The sequence below is a fragment of the Coturnix japonica genome, chromosome 8, assembly GCF_001577835.2.
Source record: "Coturnix japonica isolate 7356 chromosome 8, Coturnix japonica 2.1, whole genome shotgun sequence".
In the NCBI taxonomy this organism is placed as follows: domain Eukaryota; kingdom Metazoa; phylum Chordata; class Aves; order Galliformes; family Phasianidae; genus Coturnix; species Coturnix japonica.
In genome coordinates this window covers 10,082,815-10,103,106 of record NC_029523.1, presented here as the reverse complement: position 1 = coordinate 10,103,106, position 20,292 = coordinate 10,082,815, and the positions used below count along the sequence as shown (strand labels likewise).

The following is a 20,292-nucleotide window of genomic DNA, read 5'->3' as shown; positions in this document are numbered from 1 at the left end:
CCCGCCAGGTGAGCGGCCGAGCCTTTGGCCGCTTCCCCGCTGCGACCCGGCCGTGACACGATCGTGTTCCTTGCTCTAGGTCCATCCTGGCGGACAAAACCTCCCGCAACCTCTTCTTCTTTCTCTGCCTCAACCTCTCCTTCGCCTTCGTGGAGCTGCTGTACGGCATCTGGAGTAACAGGTATTGGCGGCGGGGCCTGCAACGGGGCGGCTCTGCGGGCAGGAAGCGGCGTCTGACGGCGGGTTGGTGCCACGTCTCCTTTTGACGGGGCCGGAGCTGGGGATGGGGCGGGACGGAGAGGATCGGGCGGTGAGCAATGGAGGCTGCGGAGCTTAATAATCGTGGGGACCGATGAGGGAGGAGAAGCCGCTCCGTGGGGAGCCTTGGGGGCTGTAACTGGGGAGTCTTGGGGCTGTAACTGCTCCCGCAGGGTTCCTTCTGGGGATGGGGCTTGGTGAAGTGCGAGCTGAGTGGCGGTACCTGCCTGTCCTCGGCCCTGAGTGAGAAATGAGGATTGAAGCATGCTGGTGCAGCTCTTTACTACTTCAAATGAGGATTGAAGCATGCTGGTGCAGCTCTTTACTACTTCCCATAGCACATAAATCCACAGAGTTCGGAAGGATAGCGGAGACCTGATAAAATTGCTGCTGAAGAACTTACACTAACACGTAGTCAGAAAATGTAGAATAATTCTGTCCCAGCTGTGTGGTGTGTGAGCAGAGAGCAGGTCATGTAGTGTTTTCATCTGACGCCGTTCTTTGATTGAGTTGTTTAATGGTATTTCTAAGTTGGTACTTCAGGATCTGCCGTGGGCATGTGGTAAACCCAGTGTTGTGTATTGAACCCAGACACCCTCATCAAAAGCTGCAGTACAAGCACAAGTTGCTGGAACTTCTGATCAAGAGCATTACAAGAGCAGCATGCAGAAATGGAAAACTTCTGAAGGGGAATTTCAGTAATGTCTTGGAGCACACCTTTATTTTAGAGCTATCTTGGCCTACCTTGAGTGCGGCAAGTGATACTGGATACTGCAAGCATTAGCAGCATGTTGAAGATGATCTTGACTTGTAGTTTCCAGTGTCCTTCGTGATGCTAATGAGGTGGATGGCAAGATTATTTCTTATAGATTTCTAACTTGTTGTTTGCTGAGTTACTGTGTCTTTCTCTCTAAATGACAAAAACAGTAGGTTAAATGATCCTCTTACAACTAGTGTAGGAACTTCATGTTCACAAAGCTCAGACAACAGGTTTGGATGCCATGTTTTCCTAAGGTAGAGCTTAAAGTTGAAATCTGCTACGTGAGTTATTCTAAGGTATTAACCACTATAAGTGTTACTTATTCAGCTGTGGAAGTGGCCTCACTTACATGTCATGTCTTCTACAGAGTTTCTGCTAAATATCCTATGGATTCCAGTGGAAGTTCTTGCATATATTTTGTGTTACTAGTGGTTAACTTACCTGAGTAACCACCATGCAGCTTCTTGCATCTATTTCATTTACAGGTCATTATTAAAACAAAGTCACATGCAATCAGGTTGGTCTTTTACTGGGCTTCCTGTCCTTTGTGCAGCAGAATCACTTACTGCTCTACCTATAATACTATGCCACGCAGTGTAACATATTACAGACAATTTGTCCTGACCAGTGTTGATAAATCCACATGCTTCCGTGTGCTATGAGATGTTTGCTTAAGTCTTGAAAGAGGTGGAGCTGTGTTGGTTTTGTCCCTGTGGTAAGTCTTGTAGGTACGAGCAAAGTGCTGTGATCATTGGCTGTATGACTTCTGGCTATAGAGCTAGTGTGATATTTGTTTTTTCACTAGCAGATGGTTCTTAGATTCTCCTCTTTCCCAAAAGTTTATAATAAGAAAAAAAAAGGCACTAAATTATGGGAACTTTTAAGATGTGGCCTGAACCACTAATTGACCACCTGAGGCAAGCAGTAAGTCAGCCATGGGAGCACAGGGTAAGGCTGTGTGACAGGAAGGGGCAGAGCCAGGCTGTACCACTCCTAGACCCCATTTAAGGGCTGACTGCCGGGGGGAATGATTTCTTTTTGGAGATCCCTCCCTTTGGAGTTTAGTACTGAAAGCCTGGGACGTGGGTGAGCATTTCATTCTTAATTCTCTCTTTCCACCACAGTAATCTTCCTGTAGGCCTCAAAAAATCTATCATAGCTCTCTATGGTCCAAAGTATTTGCTGAATGAGTTGAAAGGTCTTTGTAACTGGGTGAAATAAAGCTCTTTAGAAGGTACATAGTGAAGATGAGGTGTCTTTTCTCAGCTGTTTTCTAAAGTTAAGTTCTTTGATAGACTTACCAAAGGCTTTTATTTGTTACAGTAACTCTGTGTCTGTTGTGGGGGGAACTCTGTCATAAAGACAACAGATGAACATGTCTTGTCCACCATCCTGTGGTTACTTTGTATTGATAAGCTGAGGGTTTGTTATTTACAGGTGTATCTACCTCTGGGTCTTCGATTTGTGTCAGTGGATTCCCTCCCACACATCATCCCAACATATGCCAGATGGATTTCCTGCTAAGTGCTCTCTCAAAGCAGCCTCAGTGGGCTGACAAAAGCGGGTTTATCAGCACACAAACTGCCTTTGTCAGCATCCTTAGATTGGTGGTCTGCTGTGGGTTTGTTCCCTGAGCAAGCAGAACTGTGCTGGAGCCTTTGGAGCAGCGTATTCATATGGTACATAAAAGATTGAATGCTCTGTTTTTTCTTGTGCATAACATAACACTTTTTTTTCTTTGTTCTTTTCCAGTTTAGGTTTAATATCAGATTCTTTCCATATGTTTTTTGATTGTACTGCTTTATTGGCTGGATTAGCAGCTTCAGTTATTTCCAAGTGGAGGTCAAATGATGCTTTCTCATATGGGTAAGAAATTTCAAGCTGTTGTCTTAATGTGTGCACAAAACTTCTTTTATACAGAACATGAAAAAGTTGTATGGAAAGTATTCTTTTTAAGGTGAATGATTTAAACCTTTAATGTATTTCCCTCAAAATAGGAGAAAATGGAAAGGCTATGCTTTTGATGAGTACACTTCACTGCTAAGAGCTCCACAGTAGTACTAGTGTAACCAGCTTACAGAGCACAGAACTACTATGCTGTGTCATGTGCACAGCACAGGTACAGCAAAACAGTGTATTATGGATTTGTGCCTGCAGTGAGCTGAGGTATATCACAGGGAATTGCAGACTGCTTTTGTCCCATACCTTCTTCCAAAAGTTATCTCTGAAAGGCCCTAAGTCTAGGAGATAGATACTGCACCTGAGATTATAAACCATGCCTTGCTGTAGACCCAGCAGGTTTCAGCAGGTGTAGTTATCGTTAACAGCTGTGGATGCCACTAAAGTTCCAATTCACACAGCTGTGCTGTCTTCCAGGTATCCACTGTGGGTGTAATTGTTGCAGTTGATTCTTGTTTCAAGGGCACTTGTTTCAGTTGTACCTATAAAAGCAGTACTCATGATACAGTAGTATTAATCGGTCATACTGATTAACAGCATTTGGGCTATAAGGTGGGTTGCTGCATTGCTCACAGTGTTACTGACCTGAATGTCATCATTTAACTTCAGCTGTCTTGTATAAGCATGCATTATATAGTTTGAGACTCAAAGCACTGATTAGTCAAGGTGAAAATGGGTATGTTTAGGAATCAGTTTAGGAGGAATTTATTTTGTCGTGAGCAAACTCCAATGAAAGCAGGTTTTATCTTAATTACTGCTCTGCACTTAAGCAGCTGGCGTTCCACATAAGAGAACAGCTACCGTTTATTATGTCTGGTGTTTCCTACTTTGGAATTACATTTTGATCTAGTGATGTTTTTCTTTAATTGGACAAATATGTAAGAAATATTTACTTTATAATGTTTATGAAAAATTCCCTACTAAAAGAGAAACAAATTAGTGTGACTTCTTTGATATTAAACAAAACTTTCCATCAGCAATCTGAAGTATAACTGTATTTTGTAGTTTCTAAATATATATTTACACTGTAATATATATTTACACTATTTATTTTAAATGGGAAATACTGTAAATCTTCATTCATCTAGGCCAGGTAGTGGCTTCAGAGGCGAGCTCTTGCTGCTCTAAGGTTTGTGTCTGCAATAATAATACTGAAATTGGATGGATTAAGGCTTAGAGTTGTTTTGAGGTATTATCCTGCTTGCTTAATTGTCTGAACTCGTCTTGCTTTCTATCCACTTATCACTTCACTGTTTTAATATGTTACCTTTCAAGTGATCTCAGGAGTTGTTTTCTACTACAAATATGGAAGCTGAGTAGAAGTTGGCTGTGGCTGTGAAATTTTGTCAACGTGGAAAATAGTTCATTACATATAAGTTGTCTGTAGTTCATATATTCCTATATTCCTTGTGTAATGCAACTGTTTGAGAGCTAGAAGATTATTGTTTGGTTTTGAAGTTTCACTGCTTAATTTCTCAGCTTTAAGTGGATATGGTGATATCTGCTTTGCTTCTTGTTTTTTTGCAGATACGTTCGAGCAGAAGTACTCGCTGGTTTTGTGAATGGTTTATTCCTCATCTTTACAGCTTTCTTTATTTTTTCCGAAGGTGTTGAGGTATGTAATGAGGTGAATTGTACTATCAGTTTCTATTTGTAGAGTGTATTTAGTGGAGATAAAAGTGGAGATAAAATTGCTTAAGATTCTAGGATCTGAACAAGAGTATAGGGCAGTCTGGAATTGTCTTGTGACATAAACCCATTTATTATTTTTTTTCCCATATATTAATAGTGGCTTCTTAAACAGCATTTTGATTTACACCAGCATTGTCAGATTTAGAGTGTGGAATTCCTGAGTACTTCCTAATTACAGAATCACAGAATTATCAAGGTTGGAAAAGACCTAGAAGATCATCCAGTCCAACCATTACCAATACTTCCCAGCTAAATCATCACCCCTCAACACAACATCCAAACGTTTCTTGAGCACTCCCACAGTTGGTGACTCCACCACCTCCCTGGGCAGTGCATTCCAATGCCTGACTACTCTTTCCGAGAAGTAATATTTCCTAATGTCCAGCCTGAATCTCCCCTGGCGCAGCTTAAAACCATTGCCTCTAGTTCTATCACTGTCTACACAAGAGAAAAGGCTGACATCTATCTCACTACAACCTCCCTTCAGGAAGTTATAGAGAGCAAATTGAGAGCAATTATGTCCTTACGTGTACCTGCTTAATTAAGAAAACACAAAACTGCTTAGACACATGAGCATCCTTTCTCAGTGCCTTTTACTAATGTGATGAGAGTGAAATGCTATGATTGTTTCTTGTGTTTATTCCTAGAGGGCACTGGAGCCTCCTGATGTGCATCATGAGAGACTTCTTCCAGTTTCTATACTGGGATTTATTGTAAATCTTATAGGAATATTTGTTTTTCAGCACGGAGGTCATGGGCATTCACATGGCTCTGGTAGGATGTTTATAATTTTCAGGTTTTTTTTCTTACTTTCTAAGCATCCTGTGTTCTAGGACACTGTTACCCATCCATGAGAGCCTCAGTGTTATGTTTGTAGGTCTTTTTAGTGGCAGTCCCAGCTGAATGATTTGTTGCAGTATCAATTTTCATATTCTAACACTCACTTTAGTATGTAACCGCTGTACTTCTCATGTACTTTCTTATACTACTTCTCACCCATTTACCTGCAAGGCCTAGAAAGCCATAATCTGCTTTCTGTAACATGGGTTCTTCTACACGATCTTGGAAGAGATTTTTTTCTCTGGCAGAGTATCTTATGAATACAATTAAACTGTAGTTAGATAAGGTCTCTCCTGGTGAAAGAATTAACAAGGTGTCTGAATCAAATTTTAAACATGGGATGTGAAGATTCAGGTATTTTTCAACTTCATAGTGTTCAATGCAAAACTTGTGTAAATGCTTCTGGTAAATGTTATTTCTTTTTCTGCAAAGCTAATTGATATCAGTTCCAGCTTAACATCTGAACTGTGATACAGACTCAAAGAAGAAGCTTAAATTTTTGAAGCATGAACAGTAGTGGGTTTCAGTTTTCTATTTGCTTTTAACATGCTTGTAGCAAGTTGTGTGCACGTTTTTCAAGCTGTATTAAAACAACTTCTGGAATCAGATATAGTTCGTGCAGCCACATGCAAAGGTTTATATTTCAAACAGCTTGTGTTAATTTTAATCTAACAAATTGGTTTAAAGCCATGACTTCAGGTGACCCAAAGGACGAACAGATTTTAAGTAGCTGAGAAACAAATCTAAGTTTACTTCTGTTTAGCCCTTGTGTTTATGCTCTGATATTTGTTTGTAGGGCATGAGCACAGCCATTCTTTATTTAATGGAGGTCTCAGCCATGGGCACAGTCACAGAGGTCACAGTCACAGCCATGAGCATAAACATGGACATACTCATGATCATGGCCACAGCCATGGACTCTCTCATGGTCAGGATTACTGCCATGGTAAGTACTTAATGTCATAGAATTTTACTTGACTCAAGTTAAATTTGACATTACTGATTTTTCTGAACAGAAGAGAGATTGCTGACTGCTTATTGTTATAAGTACACAGAGAAATGGTTTTTCAGTTGTGATCAATGAAGTGTTATATATTGTCTATCTAAATTTTTGGACTGTTCATCTTTGTTATATGCAGGCCGAAGATAAAAGCATGTATGCTATAGCAGCATAATGAAATGAGATACTAAGTGCTTTATTTCAATTTTTGATGAAATAATAATAATAGTAATAATAATAATAATAAACTGTTATGCCACTGTTCTCAATTGAATTGACTTCACGGATTAAGGTATTGGGAAAGATAAATGAGCAATTTTGCTGTGGGTACTTAGGGATTGATTTGTTGCGTATGGAGTGTGATCTTAAATAGGTGATTTTTTCTTTTTCTTTTTGTCTTGAACATTTGTAATCTGTTTTAAAGCTGGTTATTTTGGTATTCTGTATCTTTGCTATGCTTAAATCGTTTCCTTAAAGACAAACAATCTGAAGAGACATCCACACAAAATATGATCACTAGTCTTCACTTTAGGAGAAGAGATGGTGGTGTGAATATGCACAGCAGCTTGTGACAGGAGGTGACAAAGTATAGGAAAACCTTTACTTATGCCTTCTAGTAGATATTTTTAATAGAAAATTAATAATTCTGAAATATGGCTGGAAAACACAAGCTCGGTGTTGGCATTGCCCTCCCAGCCCTCTCCCAGTGGAACAAAGAATATGTTTGGTGCAATCTAACATGCAAATCAATTCCTGCATGAATCATTTTATTTCCTCACTGTAAGTCATTTGCTATCCTTCAGTCCTTTTTCTTAAAGGTGTTTTGTTTTTTCTGATACATTGCCACAGGGTCATTGATCTGCTTGAATGAGAGGATTTTTTTGGGTTCAGTTTTGGCTTCAAGTCTTGTTTTAAATGCTTGGGGCAAAGGCTTGACTGAAATACTCCTTGGCACCAAATATGATTGTACTCTTGCTTACTCCTTTGTATGACTCATTCTTGAAGTGGCTTCTTTTGGTAGATATTGGAAAGGTTTCATTTCTCAATTTTTGTTTTAAAAAGAAGTTGCTTTAAAAGAATCGTTTGAGCCTTTGCATAGGTTAATATGCCACTATGAATATTATTTCCACAGATGACCATTCTCTTGAAGGGATGACTGGTTCTAGCAAGCAGATCTTACAAGGTATGATGAGAAGAAGTACAATGCTTTATATGTTTTAACCTTTTCTGCCTGTGACTATTCATGACACATCTATTTCAGAGGATGCCACTGGATAAATGCTACCTTTTTCTTACTTGAAGTTTCCTTCCATGTATGAACAGATGAGTGCATACCCTGTGCATGGCTGGGCACTGAGACATTCACTGAATTATAAACACAATGCTGTGTCAACACACTGCTTAAAAGGGAGGGTTTCAGCTTCTATGCTGTCGTGATGCTGAAGAGACAAAGATAAAAAATGAGGAAAGAGCGATAAAAAGCAGAAACCTAAAGGTGCAGTGTACATCCTAGAGACTGGAAAAGTGCTATTATTAAGATAGACTGTATTTGGAAGATGCAGGTTGGTATAATATTCTCTGCAGGGTACCGCTGTTTTAAACTAACCATTACGCTTGGTTTAAACAAGATGGTCATTCAAGCTGTAATCACTTGAAGGAGAATTGAAGTCCATAATCTCCTGAGAGCTAGAAGGGTATAAACTATTAATTAGGTCAGTTTTGAGCTTCGATTTTAAAGTGCTCAGAATTCAGAGGGGAAGAATTGTGCAGTGCAGTTATCTGATGTGTCCAGGTGTGTGTTCTATATTATTTTATTGAGTGGTTTCCTGACTTCTTTGTAGCCCTTCCAAGGGAACATTTTCCACCTCTTCCAGTGCTTGTATCTTCATCATCATTTTGTGTATGTAAACTTCAAGGACAGTATGAGAAGACAGACTGACTTACTGACTTCCAAGTGAAAGGCATGCTTAAACTGAATTAAAAAACAACAAACCTATTTTAACTTTTCAGTATTCTTCTGAGTTTCCTCTGTCCACCAATTGAGCATCCACCTGTTGCTCACTTGTCCCTTTCCTTGCAGTGGTGATGGAGAAGAGGATCAAAACAATACAAACAAGAAATATGCTTGGACTGTGATATAGACAGTTTAATAAACAAGGAGGGAAAAAATAGGAATCAAACTTTGGTGCAGAGGCAATCACCTGCCATCTCCCAGCCAACAACTGCTTTAGAAAGCTTTTGTTTAGTTATTGAGCACGATGTCACACAGTATGGAACATCTGGCTGATCTGGGTCGGTTGTCCTGGCTGTGTCCCCTTCCAGCATTCTGCCCAGCCCCTGCCTACTTGCATGGGGGCAAAGTGAGAAACAGAGGACCTTGATGCTGTGTAAGGATCATTCAGCAATAGCTAAAATGCTGGTGAGTATAGAGTACTCACAAACCTGATGCCTGGCACTCTTTGGATTACTATGAAGGGAGTTACCTACAGACCAAGCACGAAGAAGGCTTAAGAAAATTGTTAGAATGCTGATTTATTGTTGTGAGTTATCTTTTTGTTAGGAGGGAATGTCACACTCCTGAGAAATGTATTCAGTGAACTGTTTCTGAATGACTACTCCTGTTATTGCCAGCAGGGAGCGCCAAAGGCTGCTCTTTGTAGTTTGATTCCTCCTCTTTACCTTGAGCATTCCTCAATATAACAGTGAACTTCTACATTTCTGCAGTAATAAGTAATTCTGAAAATCACTCGTCTTCAATCTCATTGCCAAACAGCTTCTATTGTCAGTGAAACATAAGTGTCTTTCAAAGCCTTTCAGGTCTGTTTTTGTTAATGAGTTTCTTTGCTATAGTACAGGTGAGTTTTGAATGAAAAATATTAGCTGTAGATCATTGCTTGATAGTCACGCCGTGAAATACCTCTTCATGCTATGTGCAGAAAAGAATATAATTCCTTCAAGTGCTTTATGTTGTAAGGTTACGTTGAAACCCTGTGATTGCTCTTTGTGTATTTCACCAAAAATTTATGAAGAATATAACGAGTATAAATCATGTTACCTAGGTCTCGCAACTCTCCTCGTTAAGTAGTCTTTGAAATAATTCTGTTAGCTTTAAGAAACCAGTCTAAATTGATGTTTATTAATCTCTTACAGGTGTATTTCTACACATTGTCGCAGACACACTTGGAAGTATTGGTGTAATCATATCAGCTTTATTGATGCAGAACTATGGTCTAATGATAGCAGATCCTATTTGTTCAATGCTGATAGCATTACTTATAGGTGTGAGGTAAGTGTTGATGGCTGGTAGTCTTTTTAACACTACTTACAGTAGCACAAATTACAGCTCAGAAGAACGGGTTTGCTGTTATGCATATGATTTAAAATGCTTGCTTTTATTCTGAGTAGCACGTTATCCCTGTTGTGTGTGCTTGTTTTAGTGTGCTATTAAATGAGTTACCTAGTCTTTCTACAGCTACTGGCTTTGCTCTTAAATCCACGTTTTAACACTGTAGGCACAGTACTATGTGTTTTATCCAGGTTCAAGCTGTAGTACTCTTCCTTTCTGTATTTAGCACGCACTTATGTAAGCCAATGTACTCTAGTAAATGGAGCAGAACGGCTTCAGTGCAGCAGCTTGCTGGCACAGGATATGCCCTTGTCCCTGATGAATCAAGTCTGGTACTTCTTTCTGTGGAGAAAACTGTTTGTATTTGTATTCTGAGACATCCTTATTCCTTTTAAGACTGAGTGGAAATGCTTCGAGTAGTTCCTTGCTTTCCCTATTGTTGCTTACCAAGATCACTGTAAACGTGAAGCAGTTTGGTTGAGTTTGGAGCAGCAAACGTGTTTTATTCAGTGATGATGTTACTGGGGTATTTCTGGCAGCAGTTCAGATGGTGGCACAGGGCAGAGTGCCACAAGTTCAGGTAGAACATAACTGAAAAACTTTGTGTCTTCAACCATGGTAAATATCTGATCAAATGCAGATACATGCTTGTGTTATACCATATATGGCATGTTTATACCATACGCATGGCAGTGTTCAGAGTTATTGATGTGAATCTCCCTAGTTATCAGAGTAGGCCAATACTCTTCAGGTGCTAAATGCACTCAAAAATCCACATCACTATTAGGTTATTGAACTAATATAAGTGAAATAGGTTGTCTTAAACCTGTGATTTTTATTAAGGGCAAATTATTAAAAATGCAGTTCTGTAATTGAAAAAGTCAATTATGTGACAGATCTCCTCAAACTGGAAAGAAAATGTGCAAGTTGCTGTGGAGAAAGAAGCTACTGCTGAATTAATGGTTGGGTGGAACGCTGTTTTCCATATGGTTTATTTTTTAAGGGTGTACCTTAATGTACAGCAAAGCAGATGTGGAGTGCAAATCAGAAGGTACCATATGAACGACAGGAGGTTTTTGTTGCATTCATATAGAAGTTGGAAGAAGGCTGAAGCTTCCATAAAAGAGATTTTATAATAAAGCTATTAATAGATCTTGTACTTAGGAAGGGCATAAGAGGTCTGTGTTCTATATTAAAAAAGCTGGAAAATTCCTGTTTGATGTGTCCTTTGACCTGATATCAGACTTTATGTTTGACTTGGGCTGTTGATCCACTGCACTGTAAATGTTCTCTAGGATTACTATACCAAGTCTCAGTGCAGTTGCATTCAGTCAGTAGAAGCAAATCTGCATTTCTTTCAGACTGGCACGTTTTGACACAGCAGTGGAACAAAGTCTAATTGCAGATTTCATTTCTCGAGCAGTCTAACAGACTTGATTGCTCACGACTTTGCTTGAAATGCACTAAACAAGGTGGTCAAGGTGGTTTTAGTAGTTTTCATTTATGCTCCAGGACGTAAAGCCATTGTTTATTGTAACTTATTCTTCACTGTGATGTGAATTGAGTTGACTTAAAAGTTTTTTTGAATCTTATTGTAATGTGAACTTCTGTTGTAACAGTAGGGGTTCAATTGATTGTTGCCAGGGTACATAATACTTTTGTCCTTACATTTTCCAGTCATCTAAATCTAATTTAGGAAAATGATTATACTGAAATCTTGTGGAATATAAGATGTGAGGCGGGGGGGTGGGGGTAGGGAAGGTTTGGAAAAGTCTTGAAGCTGATGGTTGTAAGAGCCATCACTAGCTTTTGGTTTCTTAGAGGGCTGAGGAGTCAGTGTGTAGCACAGATTTCTGCCCATGTCTATGGGCCTATTTGCGATAAATGACTCCAGGAAGGATTTCATGTCGCATTAGAGGTAAGGTGGAATGGAATGGGAGTACCTGTGTATGTCAGCAAGTGGGACTACTATTGTGGTAGTTTAAAATTAATAATAATCTTTTCTTTGTTTAAAAAACAAGTGTCAGATACAGTTTGATCAGACCGACTTTTTTTTCTAGCAAATTGTAATGCTGTCTGAGGACTTTCCACTAAGAGGAACTGTAGGTTTTGCTGCTTTCGAGTACAGTTGAGTTAGAGCACTGACATGCTTCCCTTCCTACAGGAGTTTGTTAGCTGATTGGTTAAAATACATTACTACTTATATTTGTTTTATCTTCCAAAGCTGTTGTGTGTGACTCAGCATATATCAAGCTGTCCATTTCCATTTTAATCAACTGCTTAGACCTCTGGTTCTACCTTACAGGTATTAGTGAGGTAGACTAGGTAGACATGGCAACGCTTTCTGTACTGCTGTTGATAGCACTTCAGATTGGAAAAGTAAATGTTAAACCTGTGATCTTTGTTTTGAATAAAGCCTTCGTGCTAGTATGCATAGGGTATGTTTATATCCTGAGGGCTAGACCCTCTTTCAGGTTCCTTTGTCTTATATATAAGTCTTATATATAACATGGTATTTTAGATTCAAGTTTTGGTAACAAGGGACAATTGCAAAATTGCACCTGCTTTACCAGCAAGGTGTGTAGACCACCCGTGCATGAAAAAAGTGGCAGGGGAAATAGGAATGCAGAAGTTGCTGGAAGAGCAACTCCATGTATTTCACACTGATGACTCATGTAATTTTGAGTTTTAATCAAAAGCTTTCTACTGCAATACTGTGTGTGAAAGAGTGGAGTATCAAAGAGCTGTGAAAAATGGGTCCTATAGGTTGTCATGTTAGTTTTGTTTACAGTGAAAGGTTACCTGGTGAGAGAAAGTGTCCCTTTGGAAGTAGATATGCATGTGGCCTTGTGCACTCTTAACAGCATTTGTGAGAGCGCATCCCATTATTGTTGCTGTTTTCTGGCCTTTTCAGCTTCGCAGGAGATAAACTTCTTCCTAATTAAATGAGAAACCTGCGACCGTTTTGACTCACCTACAGTATCAAGCAACTCCCTGATTTGCCTCTATTCTTTGTACTTCAGAGATGATGACTGTAATTAAACACTCTGCTTTGGGGGTTCTCGTTATATCTTGATAAAAGTGCAATTCATGCAGCATTATTTTCAGAAAATTGTTCAGGAAATTTCTCTGAAGGTGGTGTTAGTGTGGAACCATTATGAAGTCTGGAATGGGTGAAGTCTTGTCAGCAGGAGGACCCTCTTTCAATCTGTACCACCTATACAGTGGATTGTCTTACACCATTCACCTCTTTGTTACCATGGTTGACTCTGAGTGACTGATTCCAATGTGCAGCTTAAAAGTGCTCACTTACCCTGAAGTTTGTTAAGCCCAAGTAACCTCTGACTCCTTTTTACCGTAGCTAAGGATTATCAAAACAGTGAGCTGAGCAGTGGAAGCTGCATATGCTGGCACTGCTTCGAGACAGAAATGGAACCCATTGCTTTGTCATGATGCCAAAAATTCAGCTTATGGCTCCTTAAATTTATCATTGCTTTTGCTATAGAGAGTTAAGTGACTTACATGCTCTTAAAATTATATTACTATTGAAGTTTTGAGACTGGACTACAGATAGTTATCATAATCTTAAATGTTAGTGTATTCTACATGGTAGACTGCTGCTAAACAAAAATCAACATACTGAATACTTAGTAAGTGTAAATGTTCACTGACAGTCTTGGGATATGAACTTACTGGTATTGCTATGGCTTAAAAAAAAATAAAAATGTATTAATGGTCTTTTTAGTTTGCTGATTAAGCAAGACCATACAGTAAAGAGAGAACCTCTAATGGCTTCCAAATGTTAAATCTTTGAGGTCAGATGAGACCCTGCACTTAGTTCATGTCAGGAATATGCAAAGTATTCTGTTTCTGACAAAATATCTTTGGTGTAGCTGGACTGGTGCACACTAATTTTGTTTTATGATCTCCTTGTTATTATTTTAGTTCATAAGAAAGATATGCCTTAAACCAGAGACGAAAGAAAAACAGTTTCAGCTGCATATTTTCATAGCTGTTTGTGAGTGATTTGCCGTTGAAGTAGGTTTTGTTACTAAGCTGTGCTTATCAGCTACTTTGTCATTATATGCTTAAGGCACTTAAATTTCAGCCTGAATCCCACAGTTAAACCAATTATTTTTTGATTGTTGGCTGATTGTCTCTGGGTCATTTGAGGGAGAAGTCTGTTTGCCCTTAGTGCGACACCATTAGAATTTGTCTATTCTTTTATTATCTGTGACAGGTTTTCATGGTAACTTTCTCATCTTCTGGTCAAACAACTAAAGAACTATTCAAGAGCATTAAGCAGTGTCATTTTACTTTGTTCTGCAGCTTCTGAAAATGTCATAGTAGTGAACTTCCCTTTTTCTTTATAGTATTGTTCCACTTCTGAAAGAATCCATTGGAATTTTGATGCAGCGAACTCCTCCATCTCTGGAAAATGCTCTGCCTCAGTGCTATCAGAGGGTAAGCTCTTACTTGGGCCATTTTTGTGTATGAGGAAAGTGTTGAATTAATGAGTCTCAACTGACATGAGGATGTTATCATTTCTTTTTCCAGTAAAGCCTGTGAAAGGTTCTCTAGTTTGTAGAAGTGACAATGCCAGATAAATTATTTTCCCAAAATCCTAAATATTACATAGCTTAAGCTCAACTTGTTAGAGCTAGAGAGAGATCCTGAAGCTTTTCCTCACAGTCATTTGTGCTGCTAGTGCATGAAGTTTTTCTTTTGTCCAGGGTAGTTTATCTCCCTCAAAATCTAGTTCTGTCTTTTACTAAATTGAGGTATAATGACATTGACAAGTGTGTGTAAGGAGGTTAATCTGGATTTGATTTGTCCTGTTACTCCTGGCTGACTTAACTTATAATGTGTCATGATCTGAGCATGTGAAGCACCTTTGCAAACTTACAAAGTATGTTGTATTAATGTGCTTGTAGAATGAGTGTCTTTGTTTCTCAAAAGGTTCTGGGTTTATAATGACCACGTGAAGGCTTTTTGCTGAAATTGGAAGAATGGATTTGATGGAGGAAACTTAAGCCCTCACTAAATATTTACAGGCATATTAACACCTTTCTATTAATAGTTAGAATCTCTCTACTTTTTTAATGGGAAAATTACTGCATTTATAGAAATCACTGTTGGAATTTGTGAAGGCATTCAACAAAATAAATGATTTTTCTCTTTTGGACACAACTGGTTTCAGAAATGGTTTCAATAAAATATTTGTAATACGTATGAATAGCAAGATGCAGAATTGTGACCCATACATAGAATCTGCTTTCAGTTCTTTACAATCACTGTAATACTGTAATAAGGTATTAAGCCCATGTATTTTTTGGGGGGAAAAAAAATAAATTTCCTTTTATGTTTAGGTGCAGCAGTTGCAAGGAGTTTACAGTTTACATGATCCACACTTCTGGACCCTCTGTACTGATGTTTACATAGGGACTTTGAAATTATTAGTTGCTCCTGATGCTGATGGAAGGTGGATTCTAAGCCAAACTCACAATATTTTTACTCAGGTATGTATCTCAAAAGCAGAGTCACCTGAGGTGACGCTACAACTCTTAATAAGAAAAAGGTTTCTTTTTTTGGTATTATTATAGCTGTTGAAAAGCTGCTTTTCTCCAGCTGTGTAGAACAACTTCAAAATTCTTTGTAGTGTAAGTTGGGTTTCTGTACCTCTCTGCATTCACTTTTGATGCCACCTAATGGAAATAACAGCAGTAATTTTGAGGTACTATATGAAGTTGAAACCTGTATGTTTGAATAATAGTAATAGTCTTGTGCGGGTTGGAAGGGACCTTAGAGATCCTCGAGTCCAACCCCCAGGATTCGGGCCTCTGTGCTGCAAAGTGGCACTTCTACCACTTGTGCCACAGGGGGATTCGAACACCCGGGCCCTGGTGCTGCAATGCGGCATTCCTACCACCTGCGCCACCGGGGCACACAATATGAGTAGATATGAGGAACCAAGGAAATAGGCGAGTCTTTCCTCAAGAGAGAAATTCTGACCGCAGACTGAACCCAGCTTGGTTAAGAATACTTTTTCTTTGCATATTGTGCTGTTTTTCAGTAACATTTATGCTGTGATGATCACTGGTTAGAACGTAACCATTAAGTGTCGTGTAAGATCATTGCATTTCCCCTTGTTTCCCTATAGAATAATAGGTATGTTTTTACCCAGGAATGTATTTGATAGCATTCATAGTTGGTATTAAGTGCTAGAATTCTTGTGAGCACCTGACACTTTATTAGAAGTTAATTATTAAGAAGTTTGAAATAGTAGCAAATGAATGAATTTTTTCTGTTGCTTCCTTATACTTCCAAACCATTAAATACTTTGCTTGGCTGCCTATTTCAGTGTCGTTGCAGGGCACAAATGGCTTAGAGAGATTATCTAGAGTCCCTTGAGATGAAATAGGGAATTTTTCTCCAGCAAGGGAGCTCTGTCAGGAGCAAAGGTGTTAACTTCTGCCATTCAGAGGCAATATCTCGATTTTTATTTCTGATGGTACAGGACTATAGTGGAAAGATCAATGCATTTTTTCCATAATTTATTTCTTCCTAGTAATGGAGCTTCCAGCAGCTGGAAGGGAGATTGATATTCCTGTTTATAACCAGTGTTTTATGCAATAAAATATCGTCAGGTAAATGGTAATACTTTGAGGATACATAAATTACTAACTTGTCAAAGTCAGCTGGATAGCGAAGAAGGGAGCTTCTGATCAGATGCTTGTAAACCTCTAAATAAAACAAAAACCTTTTATATATGTTTGAGTGCTTGCATAAGTCTTTTCAAAGCATTCTGCAGCAGGGAAATCCCTTGCTCTAAATGTTGTACTGGTCAATTGAGTTGGCAGTACGTGTGTGTGGTGAATTGTTTATGCATCTGATTAGTGCCTTTTTAATCCTAATAGTCAGAAACCTCATGGGACCTTTTTTCTTTAAGAAAGTGACTTTGCCTGAAGAAGCTGTAGATGCCCCTTCCCTGTTGGTGTTCAAGGCCAGGTTGGATGGGGCCCTGGGCAGCCTGATCTGGTGGGTGGCAACCAGCCCATGGCAGGGGGGTTGGAAATGAATAGGCTGTAAGATCCCTTCCAACCTAAACCATTCTATTAATCTATGACTTGTTATTTTTTGTCTTTTTGTCTTGATAAATTTGCTGATTGTTTTTGCAGCTCAGCTGAGCTAAAAGCAAGTTGAAGATGGTTGAGGACAATCTGATCATTAGCAGTGTTCAAACTAGTGTTGCAAGGTCTCCTTGTGACCATCACTGCAGTTCCTTTATACTGAGGTTAAAAGAATTAATAAATCGTTTTTATGCTGGTTGGTTATGAAAGCTGAGTTAGAGGAAATGGGGATTCTGAGACTTGTCAGGCAGCTTACTGCTGTGGACAGTTTATCAGGACATTTATTGTTTGGTGTTTTTTCATCTTCTTCTCTTTTCTATAGGCAGGAGTAAGACAGCTTTACATACAAATTGACGTCGCAGCCATGTAGTGAGCTTCTGAAATTGTGCTGTTGGACCAAAGTTTTCTGTACTGTAATGGTATGAAACAAGACACTTCCCAAGACAGAGCCTGCCCCTACCACTGGCCTGGAATTGACTGAACAGACTTCTGTCTTTGGGCTATGGATGAAGTTGACTTCTGAGGAGTAAATGTGGAATGAATGTTATGGACTTTGGGTCTTGTCTTTTGTGGCCCCCTAAACTTGTAAGTTTTTGAAGGTTTTTTTACTTACTACATTTGTTCCAATAGGAAATTAAAATGGTGGTACTGGAAACCCTGTAACGTCTTCAGTAAAGCTGCTGAAACCACTGCTCATTCCCATAAAACCAGTGTTATCAGAAATTGGAACCTTGTTTTGTACATAATGTCACAATGGCTGACATGCTTCGATATAATTGTATGTTTGTACAATTGTTTGTACTTTGCAAACTTAATGAACCAAACCATATTGGGTTTTCAAAGTGCCTTTTATATCATGAGAGGTATTTGCCAGCATAAGTATGAGGCATCAAAGGGTTTTATTACTTCTACAAATATTTACTAGCAATGTATGTGGGGACGTTGTATACTTGCCTAACTGTAGATGTTAGACTTCCCTTATTATTGCATTGTACCAAACAAGAAAAATTCTGAAGGTAAAAGGCAAAGCGGTTGTAAGGAGACTTCAAAACGAGCTGGGTATTTTGTTGCACATATCTTGTGGAAACTGTTCTAGTCAAGGATTTAGGTTGAACTGCAATTCTTAGTCTCTACATACTGTTGAGAGTAATGAGATGTTACATGATGCTACCCGTGTTCATAGTCACCCCAAAAACAGGCAGCTGAGGGAATTGTTTCCATGGTTGATGGAAACAATGTATGAAGCTTTTTTTTTTTTTTTTCCTTTCCCAAACTGTAAGAGCAAACAAACCTACACCTGTTTCTTTGTGAAAGTCTAAATCTCTTTTTAACAGCTTGTGGTAATTCTTGCTAAAGTGATCGGTGAGGTAAGTTTTGCCTTCCCAAATACTAAAGATGTGCTCCTGGTGGTTATACCAGTAACAGAAATAAAGACCACTCTTCATGTTATTCAAGATTATACTTTTCCAGGATGAAAAGTCATGGGTTTTTTCATTATGCCACTGTAGCCTCTTGTATTTTCTTTGGGGAAAAAAAACATTCTCAATGGAGTGAGTTGTTTGTTTTTTTCCAGATACATTTGTTGCATTTTGTATTCATTTGATGCTTTCCAATCTCAGCATTGTTTTCAACGACAATCTGCTATACTGGGTATTACAGATAATTCCACTGTGCTGTTGTAGCTAAATTAGTAAGAGAAGGTTTAGAAAGATGCCATTATACTTCACGCGGAGAGAGAAACAGGACAGCCATTTGTCATGTAAAACATAGCCATTACTGCCAGTATTCTTCAGATACCCGATACAGAGTAGTATGGCAGTCAGCACCTGTAGAAGCCAGCAGAGTCTCTATAGTAAGTGTGAGGCATTGGGCAAGTACTGAAGGTTTCTTTGCAGAAACGGTTTGTTTACCACTGGTGTTACTTAAAGAAGAGGAAGTTTCTGGCACTCATTCTGTTATTCCTAAAGCTGTGATCTCTCTTTATGGGAAAATACTGGTTGTTGCCAGATTGGTAGATAGTTGGTACCTGAATTCTCCTAAAGAAATATAGAAATGTTCATGTTGATTTTTGTAGAAAGCTTGGGGTTATAGTTCTTGATCTCGCAACTGAAAACTGGGAGTGAAGAATAACAGCAGTAAAAAGCCACGTACCTCTTCTAAACTTTATGGTCCTTCCCTGTCCTCAGAGCCTTATTTACCCTTGTTGCTGTTTTCTGATCTTATTCATTTCTCCAGGGGGTGCAGGTGCCTCACTACTCTGTCAAGTTTGCTTCCAATCTCACCTTGTAGGTGCTCTGCCAGCTGTGGAGGTCCTGACTGGAGGATGAAAAGCTGCATGTGGTGAGGCAGGGTGCAAGACTGAGCAAATTTGATTGTATCAGTTGAAGATACCATTTGCTTGCATGACCACAGCTGGAAGTCATTATTTTGTAGAGCTGCATGTGGACTGTGGCTTGTTGCTTTACAACATAATTTCTTGATGTTGTAGTCAGTGTTCAAAGGCAAGCACTAGCCAGCTCCATTACATTACAACTGTCATCATCAAATTGCTCAGTTTGGTTTAAATTGTCTTTATAGCAGCTCAGAGCATCTTTGGGGTCTGAGTATTCCTGGACTTGCTGAAATATAACGCAGCACTGCCCAAGTTGTAGGGCTTGGTTGCTGTTTTAGTTGTCTTAATGAAAAGACAACTGCTACAACTATTGTAGGTTCCCCAAATGAGAACTTGCCCAAGTGGCAGTTGGTTGGTTTGTTTGTTTTTTTTTAACGATATGGATCTATAAAATTTTTCATTATAGGAAATTAAATGCAAAAGCCTCTAAGCTTTTTATAATTACACAATGTTGATTTTAATCATTTTTTGTATGTTCTTATTGCTTAGGAGGGCTTCATTTCTAAACAGTGCACCACCTTAATTTGTAAGGATGACTCGATGTTTTATAAGAAATACATCCTTTGCGAAATTCAGTTTTGAGGGTAATTTAGGGGAGGTCAGATTCAAAATAGACTTTTAAGCTGTTTTAGCCTTTCTGACAAAGTGTAAGCATTGCAAGTTTCTACAGAAGATGGAAGCTGGCCTGTCCCAGTAGCCAACTGCAATCAAATTTAGCTCTCCTGTGTCAGTAAGCGATGACGTTTGATGTTTTCCAGCTACTGAGGGGCTGCTTGTTGAGGCTTTAGGAGAGTAAAAACCAGGCAGCTGAAAGTGCAGCCTTTTTTGTCTTGAATATCAAAACTCAGTTATTTTGATTTGCTGATTATGTAGCAATTGGCTTATATGGAGTTTTGCTCGTAACATGTTTATTGA

At 39.0% G+C, this 20,292-nt stretch overlaps 1 protein-coding gene across 1 annotated transcript; it reads left to right on the top strand.

The window, feature by feature from the left end:
- Positions 1–53: 53 nt before the first annotated feature.
- On the top strand, positions 54–18,583 carry SLC30A7 (solute carrier family 30 member 7). The gene is made up of 10 exons (XM_015869897.2): positions 54–181; positions 2,771–2,884; positions 4,505–4,592; positions 5,317–5,443; positions 6,306–6,455; positions 7,642–7,692; positions 9,660–9,795; positions 14,229–14,319; positions 15,225–15,374; positions 17,308–18,583. Exons 2-10 carry the CDS (start codon positions 2,799–2,801, stop codon positions 17,353–17,355), a joined length of 927 nt encoding a protein of 308 aa, XP_015725383.1. The 5' UTR covers positions 54–181; positions 2,771–2,798; the 3' UTR covers positions 17,356–18,583.
- The last annotated feature ends 1,709 nt before the right edge of the window (positions 18,584–20,292 follow it).

Excerpts from the sequence above, each read along its gene's own strand:
- SLC30A7 (XM_015869897.2), top strand. The coding sequence starts at position 2,799 with ATGTTTTTTGATTGTACTGCTTTATTGGCTGGATTAGCAGCTTCAGTT. Across the intron at positions 4,593-5,316 it reads TTTTTTCCGAAGGTGTTGAG|AGGGCACTGGAGCCTCCTGA; the intron begins GTATGTAATGAG and ends GTTTATTCCTAG. Across the intron at positions 6,456-7,641 it reads TGGTCAGGATTACTGCCATG|ATGACCATTCTCTTGAAGGG; the intron begins GTAAGTACTTAA and ends TTATTTCCACAG.